The 27,390-nt window shown below is 35.7% G+C and overlaps 1 protein-coding gene across 4 annotated transcripts in view; it reads right to left on the reverse strand.

Annotated features, from left to right (window-relative positions):
* The window catches only part of ATP9B (ATPase phospholipid transporting 9B (putative)), a 459,610-nt gene that overhangs the window by 121,490 nt on the left and 310,730 nt on the right, over positions 1-27,390 (reverse strand). For all 4 annotated transcript variants that reach the window (XM_043972858.1, XM_043972842.1, XM_043972850.1 and 1 more), the window contains exon 13: positions 8,136-8,278. In XM_043972858.1, coding sequence (XP_043828793.1) covers positions 8,136-8,278 — 143 coding nt within the window. The remainder of the gene's footprint in view (positions 1-8,135; positions 8,279-27,390) is intronic.

Raw genomic sequence — 27,390 nt, forward strand, 5'->3', positions numbered from 1 at the left:
GGCTTCAGGGTCCTAGGCTATTTCCATCTAGGGCTTACTGGAATAATGGCTGAGACAGTGATGATTTTGAGTCACCTGACATTAACTGCCTCCTATCTTTCTCACAGGGGGAGCAAGAAGCCTAATAACAATGGATCACAGAGTATATGGAAGGGAATAAAGTGTAACAAGACTAGAGGTAGGAAGGATGAGATTATGAGGGGCTTGAAATACCATACAGAGGATTTGATATTTGATCCTAGACCTAATAGAGAGCTCCTGGAGTTTTTGAGTAATAAAATGACATGGTTAGATCTGCTCATTAGGAAAAAAAAAAAACTCTGGCAGACGAATGGAAGATGGATTGGAATGGGGAAACAGAGAGACCAATCAAAAGACTACTTCACTGGTCTAAGAGTGAGATGATACAATCCAGTATCAGAGAGGTAACAGTGTCAGAGGAGAGAAGGGGACATATGTGAGGGATTTGTGATGGTAAAAATGATAAAATTTGGCAGTAGTGGATCTTGATGTAAGAGTGAGGACTTGAGTATAACACTAAAGTTGAACTAGTAACATGGGACTTTGGAAGAAATGGAATTTGAAGGGAAATGAGTTATATTTTGGGCATATTGAGTATGAAATGCCTATAGGACATCAAATTTGAAATGCCAAAAAGGCAGTTGTTAATGTGAGACTGGAGATTAGAACTAGATATAAACATCTGAGAATCATCTATAAAGAGATGATAATTAACGCATGAAAGCTGATCAGATCATTAAATGAAATAGTATAATGGGAGAAGGGGGCACAGAAAAGAATCTGGGGGGAAACACGTGATTAGTCAGGGTGATGTGGATGAGAAACCAGTAAAAGGTACTTAGGAGTGGTCAAACAAGTCAGAGGAGAACCATGAGACTGCATTGTTACAGAAACCTTGAGAGAGAACAAAGATTGTAGAGAAAGGTCAAGAAGGATGAGGATTGAGAAAAGGTCATGAAATGTGTGAACTAAAAGGTAATTTGTGATTTTGAAGAGAGAAGTTTTAGTTGGATGGTGAGGTCAGAAGCCAGATGGTAGGTTTAGAGAGTGAGAGGAGAGGAAGTATAAGCACTGAGTATAGAAAACTTTCTGAAAGTAAAGAATATAATGAAAGTATGGTCTCATAAATTGAATAGAAGCATAGAATAAATACCAGAATTGGCCCAGATCTCCAAAGATGACAGAGTACTCTGTGTTCTTCTACTCTGTCCTTTTGTACAACTAACACAGTAACTTTAGGGGCAATGCATGGGAACAATGAAATGAGTATGAAACTGAGATTAAGTGCTACCTGCTATAATTTTTTGACCACATAGCACAGTGCATAGAAGGTTGGCCTTAGAATACGGAAGCTGTTGGTTATGCCTTTGACACATTCTACCTTTGTGACTAGTGGAAAATCACTTGACCTTTCAGTGCCTAATTAAATTAGACGTTACAGAGGAGTTACTGATTTGCACTTACTGATTTGCACTTACGTTGGTGTTTCTATAGTGAAAGTTCACTACACAAATCAAATCACAGGTCTAGAAAAAAAGAGCTCCTTATTCACATATAAAGATCTATGAAAATATCTAGTTTTGTAAAGAAAGATATTCACTATCTTCCTTATCTTAAAATTAAAAACAAACTGTTTTCTTGACCCTCCTATCACCTAGTTATAATCTTTTCCCTCTCTTCCTTTCAAAGCTCAACTTCTAGCAAGAGTTTGCATGCACATCCTTTATACACAGACACGCGCACGCGCACACACACACACACACACACACACACACACCCCTTCAACACCTTATAATCTGGTTTCTGACTTCATTGTTCTAATGAAACTACTTTTTCTAAGGTTATTCATGATCTCTTAATTCTGAGATCCAATGACCTTTCCTAAATTTTCATTTATCTTGACCTTTTTAGAAAATGACTCTAGTGACCACTCTCCTTGTTGATGATCTCTCTCCACTTATTTTCACAATATTGCTTCTTTCTGTCTTCCCTCATTTAAGTCTCTTTCTTTGTGCAGCATCCTCTAGTCTGCCAATGGGTGTCTCAAGGCACTGTTCTCATTTCTTTTCTTTCTGCAATCTTATCCATTCCAAATTCCAGTGGTAACAATGTTTTCATTTTATGTAGAAGTCTTTCTAATTTATCTTCTGGCCCAAATCATCATAATTTGTGTTCTTAGATTTATCAAACATAGGCTACTGCAATCAATTGCTTCTGTATCTTATTTCAATTGAAATTTCTTTGAAAAACACCAAAGGTTTTATGACTTTTATAATATAGTTTGACATTTAGTAAAGCTATTACTCCTTGATTTGTACTTCCACCTCATTGTTTCTCTTGGGATTCTATATCTTTTTTTTTTCTCCTCCAAAGGAATTTTGTTATTGCTTTCTCTGGTTCTATAAAGTATTTGGCTAGTTAATTGATTGGTGTAGCACTAAAGGTGCAAAGTACTTAATATAATTTTCATACTGACATGAAGTAAACATAAGTAGTAACCATTTTTCTATGTATCTGCATTATTTATAGAAAATTTCTCTAAGTCCAACTTGGTTTTCTTCTATATATTTGAAGTATTTTGTAGCTATTTTGAAAGGAATTCTCATATTCCTGCTTTTTGTTAGTACTGTATAGAAATATTGCTTTTTGTGGATTTATTCTATATGCAACTACATTATTGAAGCCATTAATCATCACAAGTAATGTTTTTACTTATTCTAGGGAGATTTACCATTAAATCATCTGAAAATAGAAAAAAATTTCCCTCATTTTAACAACATTTACATACTATTATTTTTGGTTTTGTCTTTCCTATAGCTAGCATTTCTTTCTTTCTTTCTTTTTTTTTTTAGTGAGGCAATTGGGGTTAAGTGACTTGCCCAAGGTCACACAACTAGTAAGTGTTAAGTGTCTGAGGCCGCATTTGAACTCAGGTACTCCTGATTCCAGGGCCAGTGCTCTATCCACTGCACCATCTAGCTGCCCCTATAGCTAGCATTTCTAAAATGATGTCGAAAAGGAGGGAGAGAAATTATCTTTATTTTATACCAATTTGTGATGCGAGATATTGTAGAGCTCCTACATTACAAACTAGCTCTGGATTTTCAATATATACTGTTTATTATACCAAAGGATTCTTCCATGCTTGTGCTTTTTTAGAGTTTAAAACCCCCCACAAATAACATATAGCATATTTTAAAAGGCTTTTTACGTATTAAAACAACTATATGGTTTTTATTCCTCTTTTTTTTTTTTGCAGGGCAATGAGGGTTAAGTGACTTGCCCAGGGTCACACAGCTAGTAAGTGTCAAGTGTCTGAGACTAGATTTGAACTCAGGTCCTTCTGAATCCAGGGCTGATCCTTTATCCACTGCACCACCTAGCTGCCCCTATGGTTTTTATTTTAGTAGTTTATATGATTATGCCAATTATTTTATGTTTTATTAGAGTTTTGATAAGAATTTGATTTGTTCACAGTGGATTATTTTCTGAATATATGGCTATATATTATCTTTATATGTGATCTTTATGAACATGAAATTTAAAAACTCTACTGATATTGGTTTATACCTGTCTTTTTCTGCTTTATCTATCTCTGGTTTGGTTATCAGGAACATATTTATTTTACATAGCAGATTATGGCAGTGAACTTGATAGGATTCACTTATAGATCCAGGGGGGTTGTTTTCTAAGTTGGAGTATTTTCTTTCTTCTCTTCTTCTGTCTTTTTTATAGGTACTCAGTGAACTACGCTCGGAGTTAAAAAGAAGCAGTAGACTAATCTGGATTGCTCTCAAAAAAAAAAAAAAAAGAAAGAAAACCAATAAACCCCAAAACACTTTTACTAACCCTAAGCTTCCAATAACAGTAAACATTTGTTGTTGTAAGATAGGAAAACCTGGTATAATTGTCTCTGAAAAACAAATTATGAGTATAATACAGGTGGGAATGGAAAGGGTTTGAAGAGACTGGAACATATATCTGGTGAGGTACTCTGAAGAACTGTAAGAAAATTGTATGACAAAGAAAAAATGAGATGGTCACAAGTCACAGTTGGTCAGTCAAAAGTGCTCCCCTGGTATCTCTGTGATGTCAGGAGAAGTTAAGGAAGGTCCTTCAGCATGTTGGGTGGACTTCCTGTAGCAAACTTTTGAGGTATGGCTAAGAGTTGTACCATATGGTCAGGCATGGAAGGAATGTTACTTGCATAATTGGAGGGAACTCCTAAATTGATGAGATCATAGATCCATTTGAGTACTGAGAAACTCATTACCTTCTTTTAAATTCTCAGTTTTTCTGGAAGTTACTTGAGTGTAATAGTCCCTGATAATTCTCTTATAGAGGTTGGCCCAAAAGTCTTGGTCCAGTTACATGCTTTAATTGCACTAAAATTTTTTGGCTATCCTGTATACATTGTAAATTCATGTTTTACATTTTTAAATCTTAGTAATTATTTTTTTCTTGAACAAGTTAGCTATCCATTCTGTTTTTTTTCAAAAATGTAGCTCTTTTGTCAGTTCTAAACCTTTTTATTTTCAAATTTTTCTATTTCTCATTTAATTTTCAAGATTTTGTTAATATACTTGTAATTTGTTTCCTTAGACTTTCTGAATAAAGTTTTCAGAGATATACATTTTCTTCTGAGACTTGGTTTAGCTTCATTCTGTAAATTTTGGTTTGTCACTTCATTATTATCATTATCTTTTACATAATTACTTTTGTTTATATGCTATAGGTTAGCTAAAAGGTTTAATTGATGATATTCTTTTTCAAAGAACCACTTGTCTCATAGTTGTTCACTAATCATATTGATTCTCAAGTGATGGAGAAGATCATAAAAGATAAAATAGATAATGTTAACAACATACAAATTTTTTGGATAAATAAAATCAACAAAGATTAGTAGAAGCATATTGGAGAGTACGACTGACATTTGCAACAAATAAGACTAAGAAAAATATAAATATCCAAGATACATAGGAAATTGACAAATATTCAACTTCTAGAACCAGTCCCCAATAGATAAAGGTTCAAAGAAAATGAAATGTTTTTAAAATAATTGCAAATTATAAATAACAATATGAAAATATCTAAAACATTTATAATCAAGAGAAATGCAAATTAATACAGCTCTGAAATTTATTCACATTATGCATATTGGCAAAATATGGGAACAATAAATATTGGAGGAACAATGGAAGATAGGCACACTGATGCATTATTTTATATGGAGTTCATAATTACTCCAACTGTTCTGGGTAACCATAACTAATTCTGTAAGAAAAGCAATTAAACTGTCCACACCCTTTGACTGCCATACCACTTGTGGGCTTATAGATGAATGGATTGAAAAAAGAGAGGGGCAGCTAGGTGGCGCAGTGGATAGAGCACCAGTCCTGGATTCAGGAGTACCTGAGTTCAAATCCGGCCTCAGACACTTGACATTTACTAGCTGTGTGACCCTGGGCAAGTCACTTAACCCCCATTGCCCCCCCCAAAAAAACCCCAAAAAAACCAAAAAACAAAAAAGAGAAACACAGGTTTAGTATATTCCAAAAAAATTTTACAGCAATACCCTTTTTTTTTTTTTTACCTGGAAACACACTGGGTGTTCATCAATTGGGAAAAACAAAACAAAACAAAAAACCCCGACAACTATATAAATATAATGAAATATTGTATAATAAGAAATGTTCAATAAAAATTCAGAGAAACATGGTAAGATTTGTATAGATGACGCTGAATGGAACACATAGAATCAAAAGATAAATATACAGAAAGACTATAACAATGTAAATGGAAAGATCGTTAAAAGGAAGTTGAACTGAAGAAACATTCAAGGTCCTAGAGCACAGATAATGAAACATACATTTCCCCCATACAACAGAAAGATGTGGGACTAAGATGATGGAATATTGTATATACTGTCAGTCCCACTCACTATCTAAAAGTCTGCTTAATTGCTTTGCTTCCTCACAAGGGATGTTTCAATGGGGGTTAGGTAGGGTATGTTTTGGAGGAGGTGATATTACTGTGATATAAAGACAGAGTGAATCATTAAAATCTATTTAAAAAAACAACAATGACATCTAGTATATGTCAGTTTCTTTCTTTCTTTTTTAAAATTCCTGTCATTGCTGATTTTGCTTTATTCTGAACACCTGCTCTGTGAGGCCTGATGGGGCAGGATTATAGTATAAGATATGTCTCAATCCATCATTTTTCAAGGCTTCCCATCCTATCTCCTATGCCTCCATTTTCATTCCCTCTATTATTACCTTACTTCAGGTTTTCATCACTCTTTATGTCTACTATTAAACCTTCTAATTGGCCAAAACTGACTTAGTTTGGTTTTCAAGGCCTTCCATAACCTAGCTCAAACAAATAATTCCAGTTTCATTTCATACTATTCCTCTTTATGCATTTGAAAAGGAAATAGAGAGTAGTGGATAAGGTACTGGATTTAGAATCAGGTTCAAATACATGGATTCAAATCTCAACTCCCACATTTAGTAATTGACTGACCACAAGCAAATATCTTAACCTCTCTAAGCTCTATTTCCTCATATGTAAAATAGTATACCTTTGATAACTTCTTCAGTGTTTTTGTGAAATTAGGCAAGGAAAGTACAAAGAAAGCTTAAAAGAACAATGTACATGTCAGTTATTATATTATTATATTCCATGGAAAGAAGGCTACTTATTCCCCATTTTCATTTCAATTCCCTACTGACATGTATTTTCACATCCTGTATTTCTACATGGAATGGACTCATCTCCCACCTTGACACCCACTACCTTATGAATTTCTCCCCATTCCTTCAACATTCAACTTAGAGGGTATTCATATTCCCTCTATGGTGTTTCCCTTGATCTATGTCCTGTCTGCCACAGTAATTCTGTGTATGTTAAATTAAGCATTTTTTGATGGAAAGAAAGAGCTTTCTTAAGGGCATCATTGTGAATTCAGTCCTTATGTGCACCTGTCTTAAAAGTCACTTATTCCTTGAAATTTTTAAGCACTGGAAGAAGGAATGGAACATGGTATAGTTAGAGCAAGGGCACAATGTGTTTTTCACTGAAGAGCAGCTTAAGATCATTGAAAGATTGGACAATTTGGCCAATGCAATCCAGACAACTTGCTTCCTTCTATTATATTTAGGATCCAACCCCTTGCTCATTTACTATATTTCCCCAAGATATATACAGGCAGCTAAGTGGCACAGGGGGTAGAATGTTAGAATTAGAATCAGGAAGCCCTGAGTTCAAATCCTGCCTCAGATGTTTACTAGCTATGTGACCATCTGCAAGTGTTTTAACCTGTTTTTGTTTCAGTTTCTCCCTCTGTAAAATGCTGATTAAAAATAGCAGCTACTTTCATAGAGATACTGTAGAAACCAAATGAGATTATGTAAATGAGTTATGTAAACTACTTTGAAAACCTTAAAGTGTTATATAAATGCTAGACACCACTACCCACCATTATGATTATAGGATGTTGCAGACTAAATTGTTAGGTCTAAATATGGTTTCTCTATTGCTGCTGATAAAAACAGATGAAAGTAGACTTTTATGGAAACAGTAATAAACTTATTGTACTCTTGTCAATTTCACCTATGAATGTATTTTAGATGATATAATTCAAGATGATTTCATGCCAAAATTTCTATAGATGCCTTTCTGTTTTCCTGTTTAAGCTATTTTTATGAGGAAACACTGCTCTTAATTTCCACCATATTCCTTTGTGGTGATAAATAAATCTTTGGGTGTTATGCTTTCTCTTTGGCAAGGAGATATAGGTTTTGCAAGACAAGGTATTTTCTGTGATATTTTGTCCTCCTCATTATGATGACTGCTTTATACTGGTTAAGCTTTTGATGATAAAGCCAGTATCTTTACTGTTTTCAATTACAGTTCTAAAAAAATCTGTGAAGTTCTTCGTAGAACTGAATTGTAGAGTTACTTGGATTAAATGAACATAAAATGCTAAGAACCCCACAAAATTATACCTGAATAAAGTTAGAAATGTTACATATAATTTCACATCAATGTATTGCTTACATATAATTACAGTATGGTAATGGCTGACTATTAAAATCAATAAAACATAGTACCTGTTTTGTCTGTTAGCAAATAAACTAAACGTCCAAGTTCTTCTGGTATTGTACTGGTTCGGACAACTGTTCCAGGAATATGTTCATCCCTCATAATCATCCATCCATAGGCTGCTTTGCCCATATCCAAGTTCACACGCAAACTGCCAAATAAAACCACAATACAATTTATCATTGTACATATACAGATAGGAATCTTTTCATTCTAAGTGTTAACCCAGAAACCTGTTTACATAACACTTGTCTTTAACACTGCATTGAAAAGAATATATGATGGTCTTTTTGGACATTACAATAAGCTAAATTATATGAAGAATTTCATAGAGTATTTCATAAAGTATTTCTTCAGGGTTTTTTCACTTCGGTCCTTCATCACACCGGATAGAAAGATAGTCTTTAGGTTTCCCTAAATTGGATCTAAAACATTTTGAGGATTTAAAATCTAATGCTATTTGATTATAAATCACAGAAGGTTTGGGTCACAAGGGATGTTGGGGATTACCTAGTGTAATTGCTTAGTTTATGGAGTCAGAGAGAGAAACTTGACTTAACCAAGATGATGGTAGAACCAATATTAGAATTTAGAAGCCCTGATTTCCAGTCTAGTATTGTTTTCACCTATAGTATATTGCTGTTTAGCCTCTTTTCCATCCAAGGTTAACGTTAGCTATAGTTAATGTTCTATACTTAATCTGATGTTGCAGTCACCCTACTCATCATCCAAAATAGTTAAGACTTTTATAAAATATAATAGGAATTCCTATTAAAATGAGTTACTAAAAATGAGGCAAAACATCAGAACACAAGGTCTAAAGTAAGGATAAAATATATTCTGATTGTTCAAAAACATGCTGTAAAGAGAATTCCTATTAGCTGTACTAATGAGGTAGTCAATAATCACCTCTTACAATCACTGCCAAAATGGCATGCTACTGGAATTCTTTATTCAGAAATCACAAAGAAAAAACATCTACATAGCTATATATTCTGCAATTGGCAGGCACTGAAACTGTATGAAAGGGTTCATTTTGCAACCATTCTCTGAAAATTAAAAACATTTCTGGCTGCTTTCAAGGAAAATTTAACAAAATAAAAGTAAACTTTTAATATTTCATGTTATTTGTGATGGCAATTTACTTTAAAATAGTCCTAATTTTATGGCTAAATCCTGAATAATAATATTTTTTAAAAGCAATAGCAAAAACAACAAAGATACTCATTCTCAAGCATTCTATTCTTGTAGGAAACATAAAAGCATCATATAGTATCTGATTTTATTTCATTTACTTTGAGATTGGTAAAGATATCTTGTAGCTCATTAAGGAAATTATGTTAAATCCAATGGACTCTAAGCAATCACATTTTCAACTTTATGGAGAGTATGGGAGGGTTAAGTACTCCCTCAAAGTTGGAATTTCCAGATGTTAAGCTTTAATGGCTACTAATAAATGGCACTGAAAAACTCAGGCTGTATTCAAAAAGAGTTGAGATAAAATAGGCAGAAATAAAAGGATTAAGGGTAAGAAAAGAGCTACCAAAGTTCATCATTTTAATTTCACTACACTGTCTTTATAACTCAACACAGATTTCATTACCTTTAGCTCCAAATTCTAGTCAGTGGCAGCACAGATTAATATAAAAAGCCCTGAATTCCAAATCGGAGTCTGGGTTCTAATTCCAGCCTCTTTCTGTCTGTTTTGACCTCAGGCAAAGTACTTAACCTCAATTTATGGCCTTGGTTTTTTCATTTACAAAATGCAGAGATTGGAGTAGAGTGCTCCAAGATTCCTTCAGTTCTTAAATTGAACAATTCCTTAGGTCCTTGTATACTCTCAAAAATGTTTCTTTTTCTGTCCATCAACTAAGTTGCAGTAGTCCTATAACTAGAACAATACAATTCTAATTAATCCTTTTATTCATTTAATAAACATTTTAAGTGCTTTTTATATGCCAGGCATTTGCTTACACTAGGGATAAGAGATGCAAACCCAAAATAATTCCTATTCTCAAGAAGCTCATTTTCCACAAGATGATTATATTTTACTGAATATACCTTACTGATTACATATTTTCCATCAATAATATTTTACAATAATAGTATAATACAATAAATAAGAAGCAAAGAAGACTGTAGCTTAACTGGATGCCAGTAAATCACTTTTATTTCCTTTTCATCTTATAATAATGATCAAATATGAACAAAGTCTTATGGTAAAAAACTGATTACAAGGGGTTTAAATAAAGACTAAAATCCATACTTATTCTAAGTTTATTATTCATCCTTATGGCATAGAAAATTTAAAGATGCCACAAATTGTACATTAAATGTCTATGAGGACAACAAATAAAAATCAGTTTTATATGTAGCCTAAATTGAACATAATGGATAGGCTGAAAAGAGGTAATATTAGAATTTGTCTACCTTACTAAATAAAAATAAACAAAATAAGCTGATTATTATTTTGTGGTAGAGAGGTATGAAAATGTGGCTGCTATGGCTTTATAGCCTAACTTATTATGTTCTCAACAGAGACTGACTTATTATTTGCTCAGGGTATCTTTGGGCAGCTAGGTGGCACAGTGAATAGAGTACTAGACCTTAAGTCAGGAAGACTCATCTTCATGATGGCAAATCTGGCCTCAGATACTTACTTACTAGCTGTGTGATCCTGGGCAAGTCACTTAACCCTGTTTGTCTCAGTTTTCTTATCTGTAAAATGACCTGGAGAAGGAAATAACAAACTACTCCACTATCTTTGCCAAGAAAACTCCATATGGGGTCACAAAGAATTGGACATAAATGAATAACCACAACAAGATATCTTTTTTTTTTTGGTGGGGCAATGAGGGTTAAGTGACTTGCCCAAGGTCACACAGCTAGTAAGTGTCAAGTGTCTGAGGTCAGATTTGAACTCAGGTCCTCCTGAATCTAGGGCCGGTGCTTTATCCACTGTACCACCTAGCTGTCCCCCAACGGGATATCTTTTGACAAGGGCATACTACATGTGACTTTTTTTAAGGTAGGTCAGTGAAAAATATAGCCTTTACCCCATTCTATGTAGAAAATGTGCAATTAGTCACAAACTAGAATGCTACAGCTAATTTGGGCTTTCATAACCTAAAAGAAATGCAGGTATCCCTGACAGAAGAGAACAGAAAATCTTCAAATTGATATAAGACTAGCAACCTAATAATTGATAAAGCAGAGCTATTGGGATGTTAACTTATTGACAATTTATAAGTATAGGTAACAAGATGACAGTTTATAAGTACAGGCAATGATTATAAGGAAAAAACCAGGATGGACAGGTTTTGAGATAAAAAAAGTAATTGTGATGAAGGTTGTTAACTTATTAACTTGAGAACTTAACTGCTAACATTTGCAAATTAAAAAAAAAAAGAAAAGAAAGGCATTTTTTTTCAAAGACAGAGAGATAAGAGACCTTTCTTCTTGAATGACTTATGCATTATATTGTTTTCATTTAGGGAAATTAGCTAGGTTACTCCTGTGGAAACTTTCAGCTCTACAGTTCTCAGAAAACATAAATGCATAGCATGTTTTACGGCTATAACATTTTTTAGAAGGAGGACGTGGTATTAGTATTAACTGTATATCGGGACAGCTAGGTGGCACAGTGGATATTTGTGTTTATCATATGCTAAAAAGAAATTGGTATTGGAGATACCACCAAAACCATGGTCCCTGCTCTCAAAAAACTAAAATTCAAATGAAACAATATACAAACAGCTATGTAAATACAAGCATAGAGTCAATGGTGGTAATTTCTGAGGGAAGTCAGCGGTGGGGATAGGTTGGGGGGGGGGGTGGGGAGAAAAAAACCATGAACTTTAGAAGGTAGGATTTGAACTGAATGTTGGAGAAGCCTGGGAAGTCAAAAGATGGAGCTAGGAAGGGAGAACACCCCAAGCATGGGGGACAGTCAGTGAAAAGGCACAGAGATAGGAGTGTCATAGGCAATAACTCAAATATGTTTAAATTGAGCACAATCTTATTTATTCTATCAATAAAAGAATATGGAAAATGCACATTTAAACATGATATAAAATTGGAAAAGTATCTGGGTCAGTAAAGGGACTAACTACAGAAAAGTTAGTATAATTTAGTACAGAAGAAAAGGTAAAATAATGAGAATTGGATTTATTTGTCTTGAGAGACTGTACCTTAATTGGTCACACGATAAATGCAACTAGTTGGGAAGATCGGAGAGTGACAGTTAAGCAGAAATCTGAAAGCATTATCTCAAGATATCTTAGCTATTTAGAACTCAAACATAATGGTGAAACAAATGAATAGTACAACCAAAGTACAAACCGAAGGAAGATAATTCAAGCTATATTTAAAAGACTAAACATCACAGCAGGTATACAAAGAAACACTTATTTAGTGGCAGTGGCACCAGAAGCCACAAGACTTTCTTATTTCACTGTATGTTAAAAATAAATGTCTTTCATTATACAGAAGATTGGTGAGACATACCTGGTACACTATTTAAAGCATTAGACCCTGTTGTAAAGATACTGCAACTGGGACTAAATGTCTTCATTGAAGAAAATTAAATCTAATCATTTAGCATTTGATTTTCTTAGAATTACAGCTTTTAAATTTACTCAATGACATACTAAAAAGATAAATGTAAGAAAAATATTGTTTTCCTTCAACTCAGCAGTTTTGGCTTTGTGTGCTCAAGGGTTAGGATAGTGCCCGACATACAGTGGGTACTTTAACAATGCTTGTTAATTAATAGGCAAAGGACACTTTATATCTTGATATCTTCTTTGATTCATAGTGGACAATTTTGCGCAATAAGAAAAAAATCTTTTTAAAATTGTGTCCCTTTTCTGTAGATTTCAAACCCTAAAAAATGATCTTTGCTATCATAGTTTTACTTTTAAGATTTTTTAATGCCTTTTTGAAAATTGGAAAAGCTAAGCTTCTATTTGTAAACCTGTTAGTCAAACAGTTTGGTTAGTGAAGGATAGTGAAGTCAAGGTTAGTCAAACTAATTGTATTGAAAAAACCTCATAGGTAAGCACAACGAATTTATATTCATCATATTGATTAATTAGCACCCCTAAAACAGACAAGAGACTATTTAGACTAGGTAGAAAAGTTGCTCAAAGCTTGCTGACCATGAATGTCTTTTTTTTCCTATACCATACAATTTATTAACTCAACTATCTTAACCAGATCCCAGTATTATAAAACTCATGAAGATCAGAATTTGATTGGAAATTTACTCTGAAATATTTCATTCTTGAATGCTGTTTTATGTCTAGTGTTATGGGCCCAGAGCACCCCAGAAGTTCTTTGGGGGTACATCAAAGAACCTTCTCCTTGAGAAACTAAACCAAAGGACAGACACACCTAAGAGATAAGTGAACCAGATCAGACTGAGCTAGCTCCAGGACCCTGACCATTGCAGTCTCCCTCACCCCTGGGGAGATAAGTTTGGGTGTGGCTGCTGCTTTTGTGGCAAGAGGAGCAGAGAGATGGCTTGAGACATCCTCAGCCACCCCTCACCCAACTCCCCCAGTCACCACCAGTAGGGGATGGTCCTCCCTCAATAGGGGAACTTTCCACAGTCAGACGATCACCTCATCGGACCACCATTGGACCTCTATAAAAGTATCTGCCTGTCTCCTGCTCAAGGAGATTGGTATCTTAGAGCCACGCTCAGTGCCATGCCTTTCTCCCCATGAGAAGAATTCCAAGGATTTCTTTCTTGGTTTCCCTTCCCCAGCCCCTAAATAAACAATTTTTTTATTCTATTGGATTTGTGTGCAAGAGGGTGTAATTCTTTAAAGAGGAATTCCTAAGGACCCCAAACTCCTATCCCAAACCCCCTACCCTATTTTCCCCATGACACTAGAAAGAAAACAACCTGAAACTTGAAGAAAGAGATTTGAGCGTAGAAATTCTGTTTAAAAGATAATGAATAAGACTGAAGAGACTAACCTGTCCATATATGGATCTCACTGATAACTCCTGATGTGAGAAGAGTTGAATCCTGGTGCTACAAAGCTGTTCAAAGACACTATAATGAAGGCCAAATAAACCTAAATATGTCCTCTTAAAATATACAGAACACATCACATTTAAACCCCATGATACCTGCTAGATTTAAACACTAATTTTATTACAATTAAACCTACTGCCTTTAACCCTACCAGGTGAAAAAAGTTCCTGAATGCTTTTCTAGAAAACGCCTAAGAATCTCCTCAGGAAATGAATCTGCCTGAAATAATAAACATGCACACCTCCATAAATAAGATGTATTTTTAGGGTAACCTCAAGTAAGCAAAGGAAAATAGAAACCATTATAAATAAAAGTTTCAACTAATGAAATAAAAAGCTTTCCATGAAAAAGAATATAACCATAAGGCAAAAATGAATATTGAGAGGCAATCTGACTCAAGGGAAGGTAGCAGAACAAAAATTGGCTGGGCTTTGGAATTGTGGTTGTATCACAGAATTGAGAACACCTTTGAAAAATGTGCTACAGTAGAAAGAACACTGGACTTGGGAGTCAAAAGAAAAGGGTTCCAGGGGCAGCTAGGTGGCGCAGTGGATAAAGGCACCAGTCCTGGATTCAGGAGTACCTGAGTTCAAATCCAGCCTCAGACACTTGACACTTACTTGCTGTGTGACCCTGGGCAAGTCACTTAACCCCCATAACCTCTCCCCCCAAATAATAATAATAAAAGAAAAGGGTTCCAATATTGGCTCTGTCACTTTCTACCTGTGATTTTGGGTAATTAATTCCCTTCACCTGGAACCCAGAGTTTTATCATCTGCAAAATGAAGGGGTTGGATTAGCTTCCTTCCCTCCTTCCCTTCCCTTCCCTTCCTCTCCCCTGCCCTGCCCTGCCCTGCCCTCCCGCCCCCATGCCTTCCTTCCTTCCTTTAACTGTGTCAGTCTAGTGAAGCATATGGACCCCTTCTCTGAATGATGCTCTTAAAGGCATAAAAGATAATATATAGGATTAAGAAGGAAATCAATTTGAAATAGTTATCAATTTTTTAAAAAAAGGTCACTGACCTCAATTTAAGAATCTTTAGATTAGATGATTCCTAAAGTCCCTTCAAAGCTCTAACATTTTGATTATTCTCTATAAAGAGATGGATGGGGGCAGCTAGGTGACACAGTGGATAAAGAGCCAGCCCTGGATTCAGGAGGGCCTGAGTTCAAATACAGCCTCAGACACTTGAAACTTACTAGCTGTATGACCCTGGGCAAGTCAAAGAGAGAGAGAGAGAGAGAGAGAGAGAGAGAGAGAGAGAGAGAGAGAGAGAGAGAGAGAGAGAGAGAGAGAGAGAGAGAGAGAGAGAGATGGTTAAAAACAAGAGAGTAGAAAGATGGGTAGAGAAAGAGCTAAGAAAAAAGAAGAAAAGGATGAGAAGAAATGATGGGAGAATTATTTTACTTCATTTGTGAAGAATTTAAATTAAGAGTAGGAGTTAACAGGGAGGTGTGGTCCATTAAGATTATATATATATATGTGTGTATATATATATATATACATACATATATATTATATATAAGAAGTATATATTATATATAAATTATACATTAAATATGTGCATATATTTATTTATTTTACCACTGCTAGGTTTATATCCCAAAGATATCACAAAAAAGAGAAAAAGACCTATTTCTACAAAAATATTTATGACAGCTCTTTTTGTAGTGATTAAGAAATGGAAATCGAAGGAATGCCCATCAACTGGTGAATGGCTAAACAAGCTGTGCTATGTGATAGTGATGAAATATTATTGTGCTATAAGAAATGACAAGCAGAATGATTTTGGAAAGGCCGGGAAAGACTTATGTGAACTGATATATAATGAAATGAATAGAACCAGGAGAATTATGTGCACAGTGACAGCAATATTGTTTGATGAAGAACTGTGAATGACTTAACTATGCTCAGCAATATAATGATCCAAGATAATCTTAAAGGACTAATGATGAAACATACTATCCACCTCCAAAGAAAGAACTGAGATGGATTTAACAGACAGAAGCATGCTATTTTTCACTTTTTTTTCCATTTTTTTCTTTTATTTAAATTTTGTTGTATAAAATGACTATGGTAGTATTTTCCATAACTGCACATGTATAATCTATATTTGATTACTTAACACCTTGGTGGGAGGGGGGATGGAGGAAGGGAGGGATAAAATTTGGAACTCAAAACTTTAAATAAAAATGTTTTTTATTATCCAAAAAAAAAAAAAGATCTGATATTTTTGCAAAGCTGTTTCTTCAATGCCATACTTACGGGTATCTTAATGTTGATCTCCCAAATTGTCATCAAAATACTCCAGTTGCCTGAGCACCGGGAGCTAGGCAAAATAAACTCCACACTGAGTCCCACACTATATAGAATGAGTGGAAGGATGCTTAATGTCTTCTGTTCATTCTGCCCCCTCCCCTACTCCCCTATCCCCTAATCTTCTCTATTCACCTGCCTATCTTATATGGGGCCTAAACTTCTACCATAAAGAGTCCTTTCCTAGTACCTGAAGGAATTGGATATTAGACTGGTAATTCAGACTGGCAGAAAAGAGTGAAAGAAAGATCTAGTGCAGAGCAGAAAGTACAGTACAGAAAGGGAGGTTGGGGGAAACTGCACTATAGTAGGAGTTACTCAGTAAAAACAGAGGAGGACCACTATGTAGCCCCTGGATCTGGAGCAGGTAGGAAGGCAAAGTGGTGAAGTCAATTCCATACCATGCTGCTACCCATACTCTGGTCATCCTCCTCATTCCTCTTACCGCCAGAGATCCTGGCTGGGCCCTGGTACTCTGGCTTCTGATAGATGGGTCTTCACCTTGTTTTGACCAGAACCAGAACCATTTCTGAAATTTTTTGCCACTTTCCTCTCCACACTCTTTCTTGCTCCTTTTTATGTGTTTTCTTCTCCAATTAGAATATAACCTCTTTGAGGGCAGGGGCTGTCTCACTTATTTGTTTTATATTGGTATCCCCAGCACCTAGCATAGTGCCTGGCACACTGTAAACACTTAATAAATGCTTTATTCGTTATTAATTCAAGGTGGGAAGTTGCCAAATGCAAATTCCTCTACAACAAAATGTTACAGGAGTATTATGGGCCCCGGTTACCCCAGAAGTTGTCTGGGGAGGTCAAGGAACTTTTCCTTGAAACCCCAGGAGTTTTCCCTTGAGATCAAGGAACCCTCTATTGAGCTCAACCAAAGGACAGACACACCCAAAGATCATTGGATGGAAGTGAGCAAGCTTGAGGACCACCACCCTGCATTCCAATCCTCCTCACCACTGGATGAGGTAATCCTGTTAGGCATGGCTACACCAGGAAGGGCCACAGAACCGCCCACCAGCAGATCATTTGTGACCCACCAGGATGGAGTTAACACCCATCACCAGATTGCCCATGAACATCATCAAACCACCCCAACCACCACCGACTACTTCCAACCCATCACCCAATAAGGGACATTTTACCCACAGCATCTTAGCCCTATAAAAGGCGTGCGCCCCAGGCTAGTCGGAGAGGAAAGTGTTTTTAAACCTTCCCAGCCAGTTTCTCTTGTACTGCAATAAATCTGTTCTTTTATTCCTAAATATGACTCGAGCGAGAGTGTAATTCTTTTTTTTTTTTAAGTGAGGCAATTGGGTTAAGTGACTTGCCCAGGGTCACACCAGCTAGTAAGTGTTAATAGTGTCTGAGGCCAGATTTGAACTGAGGTACTCCTTGAATCCAGGGTCGGTGCTCTATCTACTGCGCCACCTAGCTGCCCCCAAAGAGTGTAATTCTTTACAGAGAAATTCTAAGGACCCACATGCTTCCCCCCCCCATATCAAAAATTTTGCCAGAGGGTAAGCCCTAGAAGAAGCTAAGCTCTCTCTTTTAAAGTTATTTTGGAGGAAAATGAGATAAAATGTTACCGTTCCATATACATCCAAGGTTGCTTTAGTGCAAAAAAAATCTGCACCAAATAATTGATGAGAATGCTGTCAAATTCCTTACGGAAAATGATAATATGCAGAATAAGACAAAATTTTTGGACATTGCAAATATAGGAATCTGTTTTGTTTGACTATACTTATTTGATACAAGGGGTTTCCCCAAGTTGGGGGGTGGGGGTGGGAGGGAAGAGGGAGGAGGTAGAGAGGAGAAATAAAAATAGGTGCTTGAAAACTGAAAAGAATAATTTTAAAATGAAGAATGGTTGATTAAGAACTGACTTTGAATTCTAATTTTTTGTTTGTACACAATACTCTAACTTTGACTGCATCTGTTTTTACTAGGTATCTACCAAACCTGCAAGTCTCTTGCTCCTCATCTCCACCTCTTAGCTGCTCTGGTTTCCAGAAAGTCTCACCTTCTGCAGGAAGACTTTCCCAGTTCTCCTTAATCTTATTACTGCCCCTGTGAGACTGCCCAAATTTATGTTTATTTATTTATTTTGCCTCTAATTTATTGCAATTTAGGGGGTATACATCATTGTTTGTTTGTTGTCTCTCCCATTAGACTGCAAATGAGTACTGGTTTTTTTTGCCTATCTTGCCTATTGTTACATCTCCAGCACTTGGTACATCATAGGCATTTAATAAATACTAGCTGACTTACTTCAGTACATTAAGTGCTTGAATATATGCGAACTTCTCGATTCAGTTTTCTTTTATTTGTAAATCTGAATTCAAAGGATCGTTGATGTCAACAAGTGTGTATTTTCTTATCCTCAGAAATATCTAGTCCCAATTTTCCTAAAAAATCTTCCACAGAGGATTTATCAAACATAATAGAGGCCTTCTTTTTAAACCTGGGTATAATGCAACTTTTCTCTTTGAATATTAACTTTTGCTTCTCCTCTAGGACTAGACCACCTCCTTTTGTGATTATACATATGTTGTATGCCAGTTCTTTACTACATAGATCATCTTCAATAATATGCTGTATATTTGTTGTATCATGCATCTCCCCAATTTTCTTTGGTTCACCTGAAATTTTAAAAAATTATTTGGAAACTGTGGTATAACACAATACTATGTACTGCAATGAAATTATATACCAACAGGAGAATACTAGTCAAAAAGTACTTGTGATTACTGAGTGCTGCAGATTTCCCAACTCAACCCAGCTGGTATCCATCACATTGTCTCTCTGTAGTTCCTGTCATATATATTTGTGCACATATACGTATATGCAAGTATATATGTTAATATGTATGTATATATGTGTGACATACTACAAAGAGACAACTCTCTCTATGTATATATACAGGTACTATGTATACATATATGTATATATGAGAAAATAAATATAGCTATTTATATATACGTGGATATTTCTGCAAAGAGTATCCGAAGGATATTGCATCTTTGAGGGTTCCTTCCATTTGGACTTTATGTATGTGAGATATCTACCTTTATCATGTTGGATACCTATGACAAGTATCTGTGTCCTGCTTTTATGTCTTATTTAACATTATATTGTATTAATAGTAAGAGGAGAGGCAACAGGGTGACACAGTAGATAGAGCACCAGCCCTGGAGTCAGGAGGACTTGAGTGCACAACCCTGCCTCCAACAATTGACACTTACTAGCTGTGTGACCTTGGTAAGTCACTTAACTCCAGTTGCCTAGCAAAAACCCCTCACAAAAACAAACAAGGATCTTCTGAATGGTAAGAGGAAACTGAAGAAAGTTCTTTGTTATTTCATTTATAAAGCAATACTGCATAATCTTGACCAAATGTAGGGTTGGTTGAGGTGAACCTTTAAGGTTGTATTTTGTTCTACCAAGTCAAATATTTTAATGTATGATTAATGTGCGATTTGCATTCTCTGTACCTTTCAGTCAAATGTATAACCGAGATGAAATATGTCATGAAAAATGGGTATGTGCCAACCCACCTATTTCTTTCTCCTATTTTCATCAAGTATACCTTCTAGGAAGTGTGTGGACCATTCTAATTAAGGGGAGGGAGAGAGAAGAGGGAACAAGCAATTATCTCATGCCAGCTCTTGGACAGGTATAATGCTAAGAGATTTTGACCAATATCTCATTTGATTTTCACAACTCTTATGACATAGGTGCTATTACATTATTCTTATTTTACAGTTGCCTAGGGCATCCAACTAGAAAGTAATTGAGGCTGGATTTCTCCTCAGATCTCCCTGATTCCAGAGCCAGGACTCTATTCACTGTGCCACTTGTTGCCACATAGGTGCCTGGTGTGTGAGGAGGTAAATGGATCAATGTCCTCTAGATCAATTTTTGGGGTAGTAACATCTGTGATATTTTCTAGTCATTTATCTTTCCATCTCTGATATAGCCTAAAAATGAAACATTCCTGATAGAGCACCAGCCCTGGAGTCAGGAGTACCTGAGTTCAAATCTGGCCTCAGACACTTAACACTTACTAGCTGTGTGACCCTGGGCAAGTCACTTAACCCCAGTTACCTCACTAAAAGAAAAAAAAAGAAAAAAAATGAAACATTCCTTCTAGCATGAATTTCTTTGGTGTATACTTGGTTTAGACTAGCTGTTTTTCCTAATTTCATCTTCTTGGGTGTCACTGACACCTTGTCATATAGCTCACTGGAAAGTTAGATATTAGAGTTCAAATGGGGTTCTTCTACTGTCATTAATATTGAAAATAGATCATTATAGAAATGTTGACAAATCTTTTCAACTTAACACATATTTATTGTCCTGATTTAATTTTTAAATGTCCTTAGGATTATCTTGTTTAGTTGATTTTCATGTAGGTTTATTTTCCCCATCACTACTTCTTATTGTTTTATAAAGCTCCAAATATTTTGCTATCTTCTGTAACATTAACTTAACTATTAATACTCTAATGTAGAAGCCTTGCCCAGGGACCAAGTAATGAACATATTACTGGAGGGACTTAATACAAATCTTTGACATTCTCATTCAAAAGCTAAATGGAAAGATGGCTAAGAGATAGATAAATAAGAGAATGGGAAGAGCTGGCTTTACTGTGCCTCAGAAGGGAATGAGAAACATGATTGTCACAGGATAATCGCTTATTTCCTACTGCAGTGCTCATGATAGATTAAAAAAACCCCAAAAAACCAAATGACCCACCCTCAAAAAAACCCCAACACACTAAGAAGATAATTATAGCACATAAGCAAAGACATATTTTAAACAATCAGAAGGTAGAGAAATGCTATGAAGATATTAATAAGCTTTTAAATTAAGCCAGGCTATACTTTAATACATGGTAAAAAATAAGGTCAGAAATAAGGTCAATGCATTGTAAACTATACCCAAACCTAATACTGTCATGGATACTTTCTTGAAGAAGACAGCTGGAAGTTCCAGGAAGTGGTCAACAACACATAATATTCTGAAAAATGGAACATTCTATTTTCACAGACAGGCAATGGATGGTTACTGATTTGGTAGGTTAGCTTATGAGACTTTAGGAGACTAGGCTGGTATTTAGTATTCAGCTTTGGCTTATTTATTTTTTTATCAGAACTTGGATAAAAGGTATATTTTGCATTCTTTCCAAATTCTGAAGATGACATAAAATGGGAGAGATTAGATAATACATTCATAAAGAAGATGCCTAGAGATCTTGACAGGAAAAAATGACAGGCCAAATTAAATAGCTGAAATTTAATAGAGATTTCATGTAAATTCTTATACTTAAGCTAAAAAAAAATAACAAGAATAAGATGAGAGAAGTCTGACTAGACAGTGGTTTGTATGAAAAAAGATCTGGGTTTTTAAATGAATTAAAAGCTTGATCTGTGGGGCGGAGCCAAGATGTTGGCAGAAAGCCGGACTCTCCCAGCTCTGGAAAAATCTGTCCACATATCTCTAAAAATAATGTGATAGACAACTCTTGGAAGCAACATAAACCACATAAAAATAGAAGTGAGACTCTTTTCTAGCTGAAGACGGCTTAATTACATGACTGGGATCACCTGTAGTTCAGCACACAGAGCAGGACCAGCATGAAGAGCCTCAGAATCTTCAGCTGCTTTCTTCTGAAGCTCAGTTTGGGACCAGTGAGGGGGTCCATAGGTTGGGGGGAATAGCTACAGTCTCTGTTGGAACTGGGGCAGGGTACCCACATTCTGAACCAGCAAGCAAAGTTGAGGGACAGCCACCCAGTGGGGGAGGGGCACAGGCACACCAAGCTTCCAACCATAAAGAATCAGATTTCAATCAGACTTCTGTTTCCAGGTCAAGAGAAACAATTCAAGTACTGTGGAGGCACAGTCAGGATAACACAAGATCTAGCAGTTTCTACATTAAAGGACAGGAGGGCATGGAATATGATATTCCAGAGGGCAAAGGAACTGGGACTTCAACCTAAAATCACCCACCCAGCAAAACTGTGTATAATCTTTCAGGGGAAAAATGAGACTTCAATGAAAAGAGGACTTTCAGGCATTTGTGATGAAAAGACCTGAACTGAACAGAAAATTTGACTTTCCAAATACAAGACCCTAGTGAAGCATAAAAAGGTAAACAGGAAAAAGAAATAATGAGAGGCATTAAAAAGATAAAGTGTTTACATTCTTACATGAGAGGATAATACTTCCAACTCATAAGAAACTTTCTCAATATTAGGGCAGCTGAAAGGAATATACTTAGACAGAGGGCACAGGTGGTGAAGTAAATATGAAGGGATGATATATGTAAAGCATTTGTCCTTGTTTTTTGTGGAGCAGGGAGGGTGGACTAGATTATGTCTGGGGCTAGATTTGGGCTTGTGCTTTGTCCACTGTGTCACCTAGCTGACCCATGATGACATCTTCAAAATAAAGTTCAGAGGTAAGAGGAATGCAACTGAAAGAAGGGAAAGGGAGAGGTGGAAGGGTGTAAAGTAACACAAATAAAAGAAACAAGAAAAAGCTTATGGAATGGAGGGGAAGATGGGGAAGGAACAAGGGAGTGAGTGAGCCTTACTTTCATCAGAATTGGCTCAAAGAGAGAATAACATAAACACTCAAGTGGTATAGTAATATATTTTGCCCTGAGGGAAAGTGGGAGAGGAAGGGAAAAAGGGGGGGGGAAGTGAAGGAAAGGAGGCCAGATTGGTGGAGGGGGCAGTAAAAAGCAAAACACTTTTGAGGAGGGATAGGGTGAAAGAAGTTAAAAAATAGAGTAAATATCAAGGAGAGGGAATAGGATGAAGGGTAATACAGTTAGCAATAGTAACTGTGAAAGAAATGATGAGTAGGATGCTATCAGAAGGATGTATGAAAAATGCAAACCATCAACAGAGGAAGAACTGATGGTATGTGAATATAGATTGAAGTATAATTTTATTTGTTAGTTCCTCTTGCTAAAGTTATTCTATTTTCTTTCACAACTTGAGTAATGTGAAGATGCTTGGCATAATTGCACATGTATGACTTATACTGAATTGCTTGATTCCATAGGGAGGGTTTGAGGAGGGAGGGAGGAAGAAAATTTAGAACACAAAGTTTAAAAAAAAAATAAATGTGAAGAAACAATGAGCAGGTGGATTTCAGAGAAACCTGGAAGGACTTACATGAATTGATGCTGAGTGAGATGAGCAGAACCAGGAGAACATTGTACACAGTGATCAACAACATTATGTGTTGATCATCTATGATAGACTTGACTCTTCTCAGCAACACAGTGGTCCAAGATAGTTTCAAAGGACTCATGATGGAAAATGCTCTCCAAATCCAGAAAAAAAGAATGGTGAAATCTAGATGCAGATTGCACCATACCATTTCTACTCTTTTTGTTTTCCTTTTATGAGGTTTTTTCCCTTTTGCTGTGATTCTTCTTTCACATAATGACTAATGCAGAAATTATGTTTAATGTGATTGTACATATATAACCTATATCAGATTACTTGCTGTCTTGTGGAGGGGGGAGGGAGGGAGAAAGATTTGAAACTAGAAATCTTATAGAAACAAATGTTGAAAACTATCTATATCGTAACTAGAAAATAATATAATACTATATTGAAGTAAAAAAAAATTTTAAATTAACAGTAAAAATTAAACAAACAAACAATAAAAGCTTGATCTTAAGTCAACACAGTAATATGGCAGGCAGAAAAGATAATGTGTTGAGAGGTGCCCTGTCCCAGTCAAATGATATCTGAATTAATGTGTCCAGTTTTGAGCATCTCATTTTAGTAAGGACATTGATAAGCTGGCTAAGGTATAGAATAAGGAAACTGATACGGCCTTGTGTTATCAGGTACTGGAGATTCTTTGCCTGGAGAAAAGAAAACTATGAGGGAATACTATAACTGCCTTCAAGCATTTGAAGGATTGTCATGTAGAAAAGGGATGGGACTTATTCTGTGTGGTCATCCACTGCATCCCAGGCCATTGCCAGTCACCCTTACTTTTTTGTCCTGACAATGGACTTTGACGAATTTGGAAAAGAGAGTGAGGCTGTCAACTTTGTGTAAAACTGCCTCACTTAAATCCAATCCATGCATAAATCAAGACATCACTCTGTATGTCCTTGGTCCCTCTTAGAAAATGAAGGATCATAAAAACCACCACTGCTGCCCACCACCACCAGCAAAACTAAGAACAATACATAGAGATTGCAAATGAAGCAAAATTAAGCTTACAGGAAATATTTCTAAAAATTTAGTTATTCTGAAGTGGAATGGATTATTACTTCTGCTTATAAACTTTCACTTGAGTATGTTAAGCAAAGGATAAATGACACAATGTTGGTCTGATATGTGCTAGATTCTTTTTAAATGTACAAGTAGATTCTTATCATTTGGGCAAAAGTCAAAAGCAACACCAAAATTGAAAAAAAAAAACATGAAAAGACATGTCATGCAAATGAGGCACCTCTAGTTTGTGGCATTTAAATTAGGTTTTGATGCTAAAAACTAGGGAAATGGATAAGGAAACATGCTCTATCAAGATTTTGAAGGGAATTTAACCAATGAAAATTAGCAATTTATATCAGCCAGCAAAACTTTCACTTCCTTGCTATGTAGAAAGCAGGCAAGGGCAACACTGGTTTAGAATATAAACTCATTCAAAAAATCTTACCACGGAAGAAACTGTTATGATTATGAGCAGTATAACCTCAAAAATGGTGATAATTAGTAAAGGGAAAAACAACTTTATAGAAATTTTGATTACAATCTCAACTAAAGCAACTCATCCTAAGCATTTGAGGATGAATCCAAAAGGAAGCCAATAGATGATGTACAAAGATTTGCCAAGATATCTATAATAAACATTTTTTCCCCATGGCTTTCCATCTCCCATATTAATATCTTTGCACAACCTTTCCTTCATGCTTAGAATACATTTCACAATCATCTCTACCTTTTCATTCTTGGCTTCTATCAAGGCTAAGCTCAGGACCCATAACCTACAACAGACATTTCTTGATCACCCTAGTAGTTTTGTGTACTCTTCTTCCTCAAATTATACCACATAGTATAAACAAAACTGGAGCACTAGTGCTAAGCTTACTCTTCTTTCACACCATCCTCTTCTTTATAAAAAGGTGACAGGAAGCAAGGGAAGTATAAGAGAATAGGATGAAAAGAAACACATAATTAACATAACGAATGTGAATGGGATGAATTCACCAATAAAATATAAGAGAATAACAACGGTTTAGAAAATAGAATACAGCAATATTTTGTTTATAGGAAACAGATAGATATGCAAAGTTATAATAAGGGGAAGGCAATCAGATCTTAGACAAAGTAATTGGCAAAAACATTAAAAGATAAACAGAAAAACTACATCTTTCGGGAAGGTACTATCTAGATAATGAATTGATATTAAATACATATGGAACTAAATGGCAAAGCATCTAAATTCTTAAGGAAGTACAATTTAAATTCTTTGGAAATTATCTTATTACCTGCCATGTAATAAAATATACCAATGCTAAAAAGATGCTGTTGTTTTGTACAAAGCTTGGGTCATCAAAAGTACTGTGTGATTTCTCAAAAGCAATCCAATATTTTCTCCTATCTAAGACTAGTGTACTGTCCAACCATAGTCTCTGTCCACAGCATTATCTAAGTATATGTATAAACACCAATGTGACAACTCTGTTTTCCATGAATTGTACACATGGGGTCTTCTTTTTTAATCCCATTCAGTATTTTCTAGAGGTCTATCATCCTTACTTTTCTGAAATTATATTCATTCAGGTCCTTCACTTCTTTGGGGTCAATAAATAATAGCCACCAGGATCTGAACTAGGTGATAAATGTGGATAGTGTGATCCTAAGAGAAGAGTCAGCATGAAGACAGTTATTTACAAGTGAACGAAGGGCAAATAGTCTAGGTTGGCTTGGAGTTAGATTGAATGAAAGGAACTAGCATGTAAAAATGCAAAGGGAGAATGGAGTCAAATTGTAGAGGGCCTTCAATAACAGGTTCAGGTGTTTAAATTTTATTATCATAAAAAATGGAGAGCCACTTAAGTGCTTTGAGTGCGGGAATTTAATTCAATAAACATTTATTGATTGTATACCATGTGCCAGGCACCATGCAAAGTGCTAGGGATACAAATAAGAAAAAGAAAGATAGCCCCTGCTCTCAAGGAGCTTGAAATCTAATGGGGGAAGACAATACATAAAAGGGAGGGAGGAATACCAGTGGCTATACAGGATAGAAGCCTTTGCTTTGTGGAATTGAAACCAAAGCAGAGATTGCAGATAGAAAGTGGAATATCACAAGCATGTTAGGAGATAAATGGAGTGGATATGGGAGAGAATGAGGAAGCTTTAATGTTATTAGAATAATAAAGAGGTGGTGGCCATGGGAGTGGAAAGTAGTAGTGAGATGCCAGAACGAGTTAAAATAAAAATCACAAAGATTTGACAACTGATGAAATATGGTCTTCTCCTTTTCAATGGTTCTTTCCAGTCCTATCTACAATGTTAAGTGCAATCTTTCTAAATGAAAGGGATAGAATTAAATTAAAGGATTGAAGAAGAAAGGTTCCAGAGGAGATGGGACAGAGGTGTGGGAATTAGTTCTGTCAAGAAAAATGAAAAAAATTATAAAGAGAAACACAGAAGAGGAGTGAGGGGAATTCAAAATACTTGGTCTCTCTCTTTTTTTTTCCTTTAAGAAAAGTAGGAGGACAGGTAATTTAAGGGAGAGTAACAGACTGTAATAGAGCGATAATAAAAAAGCAGCAAGGGTCTAGTTCAGGTTAGAAAGTTAAATATGTATTGTGCTCAGTCAGCATTGATTGGTGCTTC

Source organism: Dromiciops gliroides, chromosome 1, assembly GCF_019393635.1.
Source record: "Dromiciops gliroides isolate mDroGli1 chromosome 1, mDroGli1.pri, whole genome shotgun sequence".
Lineage (NCBI taxonomy): Eukaryota > Metazoa > Chordata > Mammalia > Microbiotheria > Microbiotheriidae > Dromiciops > Dromiciops gliroides.